At 34.4% G+C, this 13,539-nt stretch overlaps 1 protein-coding gene across 3 annotated transcripts in view; it reads left to right on the top strand.

Moving 5' to 3' along the window:
- CSMD3 (CUB and Sushi multiple domains 3) overlaps nt 1-13,539 on the top strand; it is a 1,176,048-nt gene that overhangs the window by 347,681 nt on the left and 814,828 nt on the right. For all 3 annotated transcript variants that reach the window (XM_068525309.1, XM_068525308.1, XM_068525307.1), the window contains exon 5: nt 6,083-6,290. In XM_068525309.1, coding sequence (XP_068381410.1) covers nt 6,083-6,290 — 208 coding nt within the window. The remainder of the gene's footprint in view (nt 1-6,082; nt 6,291-13,539) is intronic.

Below are 13,539 nucleotides of genomic sequence, written 5' to 3'. Positions count from 1 at the left end.
TCCTTGTTGTTCTGTCATGGCTCCTTCTTGATTTAAAGATTTTATTTTTTCTCCAGACCTTTAAATAATTTAAATTATCATTGAATGAATTTTTTTTTATTTGGACATGCTGAGAAGTATTTTAAGTGAATGAAAAAATCCACATATTTATTAATAACTTTCCTCAGTGCATTAACTTGCCTTGTCATTTCTAAACATGTCTCTAAGGAAGGTAAATATAAACTAAGGTGGGATATTTGCTCAAAAGCATATTTGAGTATTCAGGAATAAACCTTCAGTGCCGAGATGTCGGCCCTGTTATGTTATATTTAGCTCCTTTTAGTGAGGTGTTTATCTGGATAAATGATGAATGTTTGTCTTCGAGTTGTTATAAATCTGTTTCTCAGATGAATTTAATTTCATCTGTCTTAGTATGAAAGAAGCTGAAGGAGCTGGACTGAGAGATTATAATTATGAGAACCCTTTAGTTTTCCTTCATAATTATCAATGATTTAATTTTCTTTGAAACTTGGAACATTATTTGTTGTGCCTTGATGTGCATTTTAACTACCTGTTGTCAGTTTTCTTCTCTATGAGAAAAGAGTTTCTTCTTACACACAAAGATGCGTAAGGCTGAACTATTAAATATAAACAAAGCAGCTATGTAAATGTAGCTGCTGCTCTGTATATGTAATATAATAGATCATTAAGGAATGTAATATTAAATAGTTTGTTTAATTAAGAGGTAGACAACAATGATGCCTGTCTTGGGAAGGAACAAAAACCTCACATTGATGTCAGTTTTACTTGAGTACTGATGGGATGTTGAGATTTAGCAAGGGAGATTTGCAGAAGAATTTCCCTTGATAACATCTGAGATTGGATTGAATGCTTAGCATCTGGAATTGACCAAGTGTACTCATCTTCCACAATTTACAGTTCATTTCTTTTTTGTAATAAACAAGCCTGTTTCCTGTCACTAATCCGCTCCCCCATCCCTAAGCTATTTCAGAAGAAACTAATAGCAGGGCAGAGCACAGTATGAGATCAGTATCTGAAAAGATGTGTTACAGTAAACTTTTAGGTGTGTTTTGGAACTTTTTTTTTTTTTTTTTAAACTGCCGTGTTTTGGGGCAGTTACAATTTATAATACTTTAAATGAGTATGGTCTCATACTCAAAACCAGAACAAGGTCAGGTATTTTCAGTATCTAAATAAGTGTCACAGAAATTAAAAGTAAATAAAATTTAATTTTAGGAAAAATAAATTTCTGGAAATTATTAAAGTTTTTTCTTCTTTAAATACAAATAATTTTGATTTTATTTTGTCACTTTTTTCCCTGCTGTATACGTCATAAGAGATTAAAGGATATTGTTTATCAAGTTTGTATAAATTTAGTTATTTTAAAGTATAGAAATAGGAGTATTTGGTGATAGATTTATAATATTATAAACAATTAAAATTAAGTTTAATAACATTTTAAATTTAATAGCTATATTTTTTTATCAGTAGATTTGAGTACATTAAGAATTTAAGAGGGAGTTGTTTGTATTTCTTCCAGGTGATTGGAATAAATCCCAAATCAAATGATTACGTTTTAAAAAATTCTTATTCTCAAAAGACTACATTGCCTTCATTGATTCTATTGGCTGAACTGGTTGTTTCCTTCATGTTTTACAACAGACAGACTGCAAACTTCTTAACATGCAACTTGCCATCATTCAGCCTATGTATTGCATTAAAAAAAAAAAAAAGCACACTTAAAATCTTACAACCTATACAGATTTTAGAACAAGAGTAGAGAAACCACCAACCTTTTTTATATTCCCTGTATGTTAAATAACTACATTTTGAAGCAATCATGACTTCTAGTTAAACTCAAGAGAAGTCTAAGATACTTAATCACATTGCTTTACTCTTCAGGTGAAAAAATACTGTTCTTAAAAATGGGCCTAAGAGAATTATTCAGATTTATTGTGCAGTGATACTATTTATTCCAAAGTGCCTACAAAGACCAAACTAATCTTTTGAAGATATTGAGATAATAATATGCTAAACTACTGAATAAACGAGAGGTGGTTTATCTTTAGGAAACAATAAAGCATGCAAAAAATTGCCTGGATTCTTGATTCAGCCCCCTAATCTGTATCCTCCATTATCTCCTTTCCCTCTCATCTTCATAGAGCAGCCAGAATGTTTTCAAAACTCAAAACCAATCATGTCATCTCTTTGCTGAAAACCCATCAGTAACTTTCCACTGCTTTGAATACATCCCATAGTTTTGTCAGAAAGATCCTGCAAGGTCTAGCACCTAGTTGCCTTTCCACCTCATTTGGTACCACTTGGCAGTTGCACACAGATTTTCTTTCAGTTTGGAAAATTTTGGAGAATGCCCATTTCCTCTGGTGAAAGGATAAGTTTACCTACTCAGAACAATTTTCCTTTTCCTCATTAACTATTCACCCTTCAGGTTTCTAGTCCGTCATCGCTTCCTCAAAGAATCCTTGTTTCTGAATTCTGTAACTACTGCAAAGCCCCAAACATACAATGTCAGTACTAAATGCTCCTTCTGCAAAGTACCTGACAGAAATGTAATTTTATATGTTTATTTTGTCATTTGTTTAGAGCCTTACTCTCTTCTAGACAGGATGCTCAGTGAGGGCAGGTATTGTGCTGACTTTTGATCATCACTGTAGCGTGAGAGACTAATGCAGTTCCTCCTGGTACTTAGTAGATCTCAATGAATATTTTTTTGGGTAGATGACCAAATTAATAAACTTTAAAATTCACAGAAAGTTTATACAAGTAACCAACATGACCCCATGTGTATCTTGAGTATGTTAAAAAATGGTTCTATTTAATAGCCTGTGAACCCTGCCCTTTCTGTGACATGTGGGACAGAGATACTACAGACAACACTAATCAAATGGGCAAGCCTGGTGGCCAGGACAGAGTGATGCTGAAAGAACAAAAGTTCTATCATTGACAGGATTTGTACCAACTCACTTTGCCCAGAGACCAGGCAATATTACTTAGCAGAGAGAGCACAGCACTAGATTTAAGGGTGTCATGGTTTGTCCTAATTCTGCCTTTCATTTGTTCTAACTCTGGTATAAAGTAAAAATTTTAATTTAGGTAATACATTCTACTATAAGAGTCTATGATTACAGAAAATGTATTGGTTTTTCATAAATATTATAGTAAATCCAGTCTGAACCACAATACAAAGGTTCTAGCATTCAGGTAGACTACCTAGCCAAAATGTTGTATATCTAACGTGTACTAAAAGCAAACTTTATTTATTTCACAATTTTATCAGATACTGATTCTATGATAGTCTCTGTAGTAATAAAGAGATCAAACAGGAGTGCTGAACAAAGAACTTGATACAGAAATTGGCAAGAGCACTGGTTTGAATGCTGGAAGATCTCAGTTCCCATCCTTGTTTTCAACTGCAAGTCAGTCATGCTTTTGGGTTGAAGACTTTCCCCGGAGTGAACTATTCTGTTAGTTGCTCTCCATCTCATGTGTCAGGAGTTTGGGGTGATTTTTCTCTTCTGTGAGCCTAGATTACTTCTTAAAGGAGACCATGCAGAGAAATTGATTTGTTTGCCCTGGAGCTTGGGGGACACAGTGTATTATTATTAAGACCATGGCTGAAATATTTAAATGTCTGTTGCAAACCCAGAAGACTACATTTGGGAAGAAATTGAATTTCCACAGAGGATTAATAAATGGGGCATGTTTTCTTGACCACATGCAGGACTTTTGTGAGGGAGTTCTGGCCTGGAATTGTCTTAGATCCTGCCCAAGAGACCCACCTAGAAGGATAAGGAGACATAGTTGGAAAGAGGGTGGAAGGATACCATTCTATACACATGGTATGAGGGAGAAAATAAGCAGCCAGCTAGAGAAACACATTCACCTACAACAAGGGAACTGATTGGGTTACTTCTGAGGGTCCCATGAAAAGGTTCATGAGCAATATGAACCATCTTTCTTTAATCATCTGCCAAAGCCCTTGGAAACCAGTACCAAATCAGTGCCAAGCAAATAAGATTCATCTCCCCTGATCCTTTCTACTTCCAAATCTAGGATGAATCATAGAGAGCTCAGTGAGCAGGGGTGGATGAAAAGAAATTCTAGGAGGGGAAACAGGGAAGAAGAGCCCACTTCACTGCCTCACCTCTGCCCCATCTGCCACAAGCCCAGGGGAGCAAAGAACCTTACCCTAAATGAAGTCAAAATTTTTTGTGAGTATCCAGGACTAGACAAATTAATTGATGAATTGATATTTTTGAGTTAAAAAAAGTGGAGGATTTTTTTCTTAATCTGAGTGTGAACTGAAATGTTTCTGCCTGAGATTTTATCTAGAGACAGGGAAGTAAATAGCTCACAGAGCTGGTTTGAATATGTTGTATACCAGCTACACTACAAATATATAATAGTGTAACATTTTATTTCTGAAGCAGTACTCAGCATTGGTGTTAGTACTGAGAAGACAAAGAGTAGAAATAATTTGTGGTTGGGGATTGGGGGCAGCAGGACATTTTCACCAGAGGTTAAAGTTAAGGTATTGAGGGAAGGCATTGTATGTTCTGACGAGAAAATTGTAGTAATATATCTCATAGTCTAGACTGGACCACTAGTTCATTCTAATTACTCAACAAACTTAAAAAAATAGAGAGGGCATCATGAAAATAAATATCATATACACAGTAGTGTATGATGAAAATTAAGTATCTTTTAAGAGCAATATTATTTATGCTTTCAATTTATGAATTATGGAGCTAGGTGGGTAAAGAGTAGGACAGAAAGAAGCTAATGTTATTTAATGCATACAATATAGTAAGAAAGTTGTTCCCAGTACCAAAGCATGTTGCCATTCCATGCCCACTGTGGAGTTAAACAGGATGCTGCCCATCTCTGTTTATTAAAGTTACAGATTGTTAGCTATTACATCAAATCATAATTGGTCTTTATAGAGCTAGATGTTTCCTCAGACATTTGATTTGAATTGAAGGAATTCCCTGAGTGGCTCAAGACAACAGCATAAATCTTGAGAAATTTTATTGCACAAATAATCTAGTAACCTATTGACTGACCTAAACAGTGTTATGACAAGATAAATTTTATAGCTTCAATTTCTTTATAAAGCAAGGAGCTTTTATCTTATGTTTTAACACTAAGCACAGGTGGTCATGTAACCCCTCTGTTGGCATACAACATTTGCCGAAAGTAGACTCATGGATAATCCATGACCCTTATTTGGGAAATGAGAACCATAGGTCCAAATGTAAAGTTAGTAGAAACTTTCCAAATGGAAGAAAAGTATGATTACTTAGAAATGGAAGGTTCTGAGCCACCTACAATATCATAAGTAGATAGTTTACATTTAACCTAGCATTGATGCCATTGCATTTATAATGTTGTGTATACATAATCGTATGAATACCTAGCAAAATATGTTTACATTGTTTGATAGAGTCATAAGAATGTGTTACTAAAGGTATGTTACTGAATATATTATTAAAGTTACTATATTATTTCTTTCTAATTAAAGTTTCATAGATATGTGATGTATTCTTATTTAAACTGCATTTCCACAAACGTTTTCAGTGCTTTTGAAAAATGCCAATGACAGAAACTATATTATATTCTCTCTTACATCATTTATTTGGTATATAACTACATTAAGGAAATAAAAACAAAGCTCAGACCTACCATGAACATGCACAAAGTTACTAAAGATTTCCTATTATAGACCTTAAGAATGACGTTTCGTTTGTTTTACTCGCTTCATCACCTAATCAATGAAAAGAAAATCTTAATTCTTTTATCCTGAGATCTAATTGGAGTATAGATTTTTACTTACTTTCATTGCTGTTTCAGTCAATGGTTATAAAATAGTCAAGATAGCGTTTGTATTTATATATGTGCTTAAATTTTTTATGGATTTCTCATTTAATCTCTATTAGTATAATATGCACTTGGTATCACAACATTTGTCCTGTTATTTTTATCCAATAATGTTAACAGAGTTGATTTAATCGTATTTCTCTTAATGACTTATATCTGAACATCTCATCTTTGTTTTCAACAGCTGAAGATGCATGTGGAGGAACAATGAGAGGATCTAGTGGCGTCATATCAAGCCCTAGTTTTCCTAATGAGTACCATAATAATGCTGATTGCACTTGGACCATTGTAGCAGAGCCTGGGGACACAATTTCACTCATATTTACTGATTTCCAAATGGAAGAAAAGTATGATTACTTAGAAATAGAAGGTTCTGAGCCACCTACAATATGGTAAGTAGTTTGTATCAATCTAGCATTGATGTCATTGCCGGAGGCCAGTTGGGAATCAGAGAAAAACTGTATGTGGGCCTTTAAAGGATTAAATATTTAAAAGAGCTAACAGTTACAGGAAAATTATAAGGCGTAGCTGTCAGAGCTGAGGAAGATTTTGGAGATGGGGTACTAATATATAGAATGGAATTTTGAAAGATGAAGCTTTCCATCAGTATTTCTTTATCACTCAGTCAATGAAAAATAATGTGATTCTTATCAAAACTTGTGTAAGGAAATAAGAGTTGTTCCTACAATTGTGTTCCTTAGTGTGCCAGTTCATACTTTGTGGTTCCTTTCAGATTAATTGAATAGTCTTGGAAGTAATTTGCCTTTGTTTTTTGTAGATAGCTCTTTTATGTATCCTGTTGTCTGAAGGCAAAAATTAAATGCTATGATCTGTGTGAATGTGGTCTGTTTCTTTAGAGACTCAAGGCATGGTCTCATGAAAATTACAGAGTTTTCAGAACATACTTTTAGGATATAGTATTTCTAAAAAGAAAATATTTCTTTATGCTATTTTGAAAATTTAAATGCACTGGTATCATTGAAGTGTAAAGTAGACTCAGTAATTGAAGAATGGTGGGATTAGTGAAATGAAGACATAGGTAAACTCTAGACTAAAAGGGCCTTTTAAACCAGGTAAAATATTTGATAAGAATAGCGGGAATTTATTAAAGGATTTTTATCAAAAGCAATTACATGAAGAGGTTTGCATTTTCAAATGATGATTCTTGCTGAAGTATAGAGATTGATTTGAAGTGGGGCTCGACTAGCTGTTAAGAAAATCTCTTAAGAGGTGTTTGCTGTAATCCAAGAAAAAAATCATGGTAGCTTGTATTAGGATGGTACTGATGGAGATAAAGAAGTAGAATGAGTTGAGAGATTTTTAGGAGGTATAATGATAAAGACCTCTGTAGTGAATTGAAGAGTGATAAAGAAGGTGGTGTTCAAATAAAACATCATTTCTGGCTTGCGTAATAAATTGGTAAAGGCAGGAGAGATACTGAGTTGGAAAATGTTGAAGGAAGGTCACGTTTGGAATGGGAATGCTGTGGTTATTGAGAGATGTTTTACATATATTTAGTTTGAAGTCTCTTTGAGACATGCTGTTAAAGCCTAATAGACAACAATATTTATCTATATGATTCAGGAGCTATGAGTAGAAGCATCACTGGTAGTGTGGTTGATATTGATGGTAATAGAACCAAAAGGCATCAATAACATTGGCTAGACAGAGACAGGATGGAATGAGAAGATAAGAAGGCACTAGGATTGAGTTTGAGCATCAACAGCATATAAGGCCCAGGCTTAGGAGGATGATCCAGCAAAGGAGACTAAGACAGAGAGACAGGAGGAAATCTAAGGGAATAAGCTGTCACACAGGCAAGAAAAGTGTGAAGAAGAAAGAATAAGACAACATTGCAGATTGCTGTTGAAAGGACATTAGGTAAATGTGTGTGTGTGTGTGTGTGTGTGTGTGTTTAATACATTCATAGTTGGCTAGACGTCAGCAAAAGTACCAAGTGTTTCTATCAGCTTAATCATACCTTGTTAGGTAAGATGAAAATAACACACTTAGCTATACCAACTTTGTATTTTGTTTGTTTGTGTTTTCCTCTATCTCTCAGTCCCTCAATACTCAGGTTTATATAACTTCAGCCCTTCCCATGATAATTTTATGTCTGGGTACAATGAAACTCAGCAGAATCCTGGTTTTAAAATGTTAGAGAATTCAAAAGGTATTGTTTCATAAATTGCTACTTTTACAGTGTTACATATTTGAGTCATATCAAGGTAGATGATAATGCCATGAATTTTCCAATAATTTTATCTTTCGGTGTAGAAGAGATCCCATTAAAAATGAAAAATTTTAAACTTGCAACATATTTGATTACTAGAAGGAAATTAGAAAACACTGTTTCTTGGCACTTGTTCCTTTGTTACCACTGCATTCTAGAAACCAAATCTAACACATTTACTTTTGGAATCATAACATACCCATTTATGTTCATATAGTTACTTTCTCTTTTCAGATTAAGCATTCTTAGTAATAATTTGTTTATCATCTAAATGAACACCTCTTTGTATGTTTCCAAGTTTCTGGAACTTATGCAGCTTATTCAATAATAGTATCAGATCTACAAATTGCTTTTCTCTCCATTTTCTCATTAAATGACACTGGACCACTTTATTTATTTCCCCCTTCCTCAGGAAGAAAATAGCAACTAAGAAATTAATTATGTTACTGTCCTTTTAAATTAGTGTTACCATGAATATTTAGATAGACTTGTTAAATTCCTTGTTGTAAAATATAAACACCAACAAGGTCATTTGGCGCTTTTCAAGAAAATGATACAAATACCAAAACTATGTTATATTTTTATAAATGGCAATTGAAAGATACAGTGTCAATAAATAATATTGTCTGTAGTCACTTAAATGTAATTAAACAGCATTCCTTTTAATTGTATTAGTTATAGAATTGATGTATAAAATGATCTGTGAATAATTAAAACTTTAAATCTAATCCTGTCCCTCTAATCCCTTTAAATTTTTTAATGTTCTCATATCTTTTTAAACATATAGTCATCAGAATAAGACATTTTATTTCAGGTGGCATTACATTGGTTCTTTCTTATGAGTATGCATTGCTCATATAATATTTTCAATCCTTAATAGAACTGAAAAGATAAATGAGAACAGGGGACCCATTTACATTATTTTGATTAAAATTACAGACGATTCCTTGATTACAGGCCCTTCATTGAGGAACTGGGAACTTGCCACTGGCTACTATGCATTTTTATTTTGTTCTGGAAGTTCAGGCAGTGAAGCAGGGCTTACTGTAACCTGCCTTTGACTTTAGCAACAGGGAATAAATCAGCCCAATAATTGTGCTGCACAGAGAATATTAAGTTAGCCAATGCCTCTCTTATAAGCTGTATATGCTAAATCATTAAGTTCTTGTTTATTAAACAACAGTCAGCAGCACCATTGCATGATCCAACAGGAATGGAAGATCTACTCAGTCATTACTGGATGGCAGAATTTTATGAGGCCTGTTGAATATTAGCTGATTCCATTGCAGTGAAATGAAAAATAGCATAGCATAAAGAAGCTCGAGTTCTAGTTTTAGCTTTTACTCTTTGTGGATAGATGAAACTGGGTAAGTTATGTCACCTCCCTAGATCTCAGGTTCTTTGTCTGTAACATCTAAGGCTTCTCTCAACTCTAATATTGTTTGACATTATCTGCTTAGGTGCTATGGCAGGGTCAGAGAGGTGGAAAATAACTAGGTGCTGCCTTATTTACAAAGCATTGGCTGGAGATTTGGATTAGATACTCTAAAATTGTTTCCAAACTTAATCTTTTTGGGTTGTTACTAGAATTCTATTCATCCGGTGTTCATTCAGCAATTAGTTATTAGATACCTACTACATGGCAGCTGTTGTTCTAAATGCATCAGTGACCAAAGTGGCAGAGAGGCTTGCTCCTGTAGAACTTATGCCCTATGACGGGAAAAAGGCTCTAAAAAGCAATCAATATAAATAAAGTAATAACACACTCTGTTCAGAGAGTGATAAGAAAGAACAGGTGGAGTAGGGTAAGAGAGGTCAGGAGAGCAGTAGTGGGGTGATGGGTGTGTAGGTTACTTAATTGATAAGTTGAGATTTGAGCAAAGTCTGGACACAAGTAAGATAGTTAGCTAAACAATGAGCATTCCAGGCAGAAATGATATCTAGAACAAAATATATAATCTTGAGTGTGCCTTATTGTGTTTAAGGAACATCTAGGAGGTCATTGTGACTACAAAAGTATTGACAAGGGTGAAAATAGTAGAAGCAAAAGAGAATTAATGAAGCCCAGATAAAGACTGGTATTTGGCTTTTAGGTGAAATATGAAGTCATTAAAGTGATTGGACTTAGTTTTTAAAGAATCACTCTGTGGAAGAAACTATAGAGAGGAAAGGTAGAAAAATGGATATTACTTGCAGTAATCTAGGTAAGATGTTATAATTATTAGGATGAGGAAATAGCAGTGGAGGTGATGAGAAATTGTTAGGTTTTCAGGATAAAGTTAAGAGAATTTCCTAACTGATGGTGAAGCTCAAGGAAAAGAAGGAGCAAGGACAGCTCTAAGGCTTTTGGCCTGAAGAACTGAGGACATGACGTAGCCATTAATTAATATTGAGAAGGCTGTTGATGAAACATTTTTGGAGAGATACTCCAGAGCTTAATTTTGGACATGTGAAGTTTGAGATGGCTAATAAACATTCTGATGAAGATTTCAAGGAGGCAGTTGGCTATACAAGTCTTAGTGCAGAATTAAAGGTGTGGGATAAAAATCTAAATTTGGAAGTCTAGAAGGGGAAGTGATTATTAAATTAAAAAAAAAAAAAGAGAGAAAAAAGGCTAAGAACTGAGTCCTGGACACTCCAACACTAAAAACACAACAAAGCTAGGAGGAACTGGTAAGAGTTTGAAAAGGATAATTAATAATTAATAAGATAGGAGGAAAACCAAGAGTGTGGTTTCCTAAACCTAAAAGCCAAATGAAGAAAGTATATCAAAGTGAAGGAACTGATGAACTGTGTCAAATACTGATGATAAGCCAGTAAGATGAGCTCTGAAATTGATCATTGGATTTAGTAATATGGAGGTCATTAATCACTGTGATGAAAGGAGTTTTGTTGGTGACAGTCTTACTGGAGTGGTTTTTTTTGTTTGTTTTTTTTTGTTTTTTTTTTTTTAATTCTGAGATGGAAACCAATTACACTCCTTAAAGAGTTGTAGTCATTTTTTTTTTTTTTTTTTTTTTTTTTATGGCTGTGTTGGGTCTTCGTTTCTGTGCGAGGGCTTTCTCTAGTTGCGGCAAGTGGGGGCCACTCTTCATCGCGGTGCGCGGGCCTCTCACTATCGCAGCCTCTCTTGTTGCGGAGCATGGGCTCCAGACGCGCAGGCTCAGTAATTGTGGCGCACGGGCTCAGCCGCTCCACGGCATGTGGGATCTTCCCAGACCAGGGCTCGAACCCGTGTCCCCTGCATTGGCAGGCAGACTCTCAACCACTGCGCCACCAGGGAAGCCCACTGGAGTGGTTTTAAGAGAGAATTGGAAAATAAAAATTGTAGGCCATTAGTATAAATAAGCCTTTCAGGGACGTTTGTAACCAAAGGTGAACAAAGAAATAAGGCAATTGCTGAAGGAAGAAGTAGAGTCAAGAGATTTTTTTTTTTTTTTTTTTTTAATTTTTGGTTTGTTTGTTAAACTGGGATAGGTAAAACCCTGTGTTCACACTGGTGGGAATGATCTGCTAAAGTGCAAAAAATTGGTGATGGAGAGAGTGGGGAGACTTGCTGTAATAAAGTAAAGAAGTGGAGATAGTGAAACTAATCTTTCCTTTTAAAAATCTGTTTTGTGAAAGGAAGGAAGGAGGAAAAAGTAGCAGTAACTAGAGAGTGAGGTAGACCATGAAAATGAAGATTAAAAGGTCAAGTGAGGGATGATTCCATGGCAGAGGTTATAAGGAATTTAACCAATTTGGAAGCTCTGCATATAGAAATAAAAGATCAAAGGCTTGTAATCAAAGACCACAAGGAATGAGTGATTGAGTATCACAGACAGTAATAAAGAATTGTATAATAATTGTAATTTTTCAGGTTGGATGACAGTACACATGTGAACAATAATAGAAAGATCAGGAAGACCCATTAATATATTTTAACCAGAAGGGAAATGAGTTCATTTTGTAAGATGTAAGGTTGAGGCTTCAGCAGAATTTCCACAGAGCATGTCCCCCCCAGAAATTGGTAATATGTAACATAATTCTGACAGATAGAGATTGATGTAGGAATAAGAATTTGGCATAGTTATTCCTACTATCCTATAGTTAAAAATCTCTACAGTATCTAAAAAAATGGAGTATTGGATAAACTCAAGGGAATTAACGCAGTTATCAAAATCAGAATATTAGCAAAAACATACTCAGATCATATAACATAGGAAGACCTATTTAAATTAATTGTATTCAAATTAAGAATAAAAGAAAGTATATAGTGTATTTTATTTAAACTATATATGCACATTTATTTATATTTATTAGGTAGTTTAAATAATGCTGAATATTTAGATTTGAGCTGATAAATTTTTCCATCATAGGCTAACTCCCATTGAAAGCTAGTTCCTCCATGTGTACACTAGATCCTATCCTTTCTCACTTACTGAGGAGTGTTATGCCCACAATTTTAATTCTCTTCTACACCATCAATTTTTGCTCCCTGATTAATCACTCTTTAACTAGATGTAACTTGGTTTGTCCCATCATTTCTTTAGAACTGCCTTTTCCAAAATGACCAGTGATATCTGAATTCCTACTTTAATACGTATCTTACTTGATTTATTTGCAACATTTGAATGATCATTTCCTCAAGAACATCCATCTCCCTTGTTACTATGAAGTCCTGTCTTTTACCCTTTCTTATTCCTTACTGACTATATCTTTCAAAATCTTTTTGAGTGGATTTTCTTTCTTTATCCTTTCTGTGTGTTCCCACATTTGTCCAATGTTTGTCTGGTTTTCTCTCTCTCTTTTTTTTTTTCTGTTCACTCTACTTTGTAATTTACATAAACTTCCATGGCTTCAGTGATCTTAAGACTTCGCAATTTTTCTGATGTTCATGATTATTGGTTGTCTTACTTTGTTTCTAGTTGTATACATACTGTTACTAAAATAACAGAATCTTAAGGACAGCTTGGATCTCAAGTTATACATAATATCTAGAACTTTACATTGTACACCTCAGGTATTTCGTATATATTCGTGAAATGAATAAATGATTTTTGCCCTTTATAAAAAGGACATCAGTTGACCATATGTTTTTACCTCTTTTACCCAGTGATTACACTTGATTTAATAAAGCCATATGCATTAGTTTGGATTAGGTTCAACTGTAAAAGAAAATTAAAGTAAAAAACACCAACAGGCTTGAATAAGATGCAAGTTTTTGTTTTGTTTTGTTTTTTTAAATGTAAAGTTTGGACATAGGTGTACAAGACAGTTGTGGAAACCCCTGATATCAAATACTCAGGATCCTTTTATATTACTATTCTATTTGTAGGTGGCCTTCATTCCAAAGATCATATCATGTCCAGACTACATCCATTTAGTTTACAGTCTAGACAGTAGGAAGAAGGAAAGGGGAAGGGAAG

The sequence above is a fragment of the Eschrichtius robustus genome, chromosome 17 (assembly GCF_028021215.1).
Source record: "Eschrichtius robustus isolate mEscRob2 chromosome 17, mEscRob2.pri, whole genome shotgun sequence".
NCBI classification, from domain to species: Eukaryota; Metazoa; Chordata; class Mammalia; order Artiodactyla; family Eschrichtiidae; genus Eschrichtius; species Eschrichtius robustus.
Note: the sequence above shows the minus strand (reverse complement) of the source record. Positions and strands in the feature narration are given on the sequence as shown.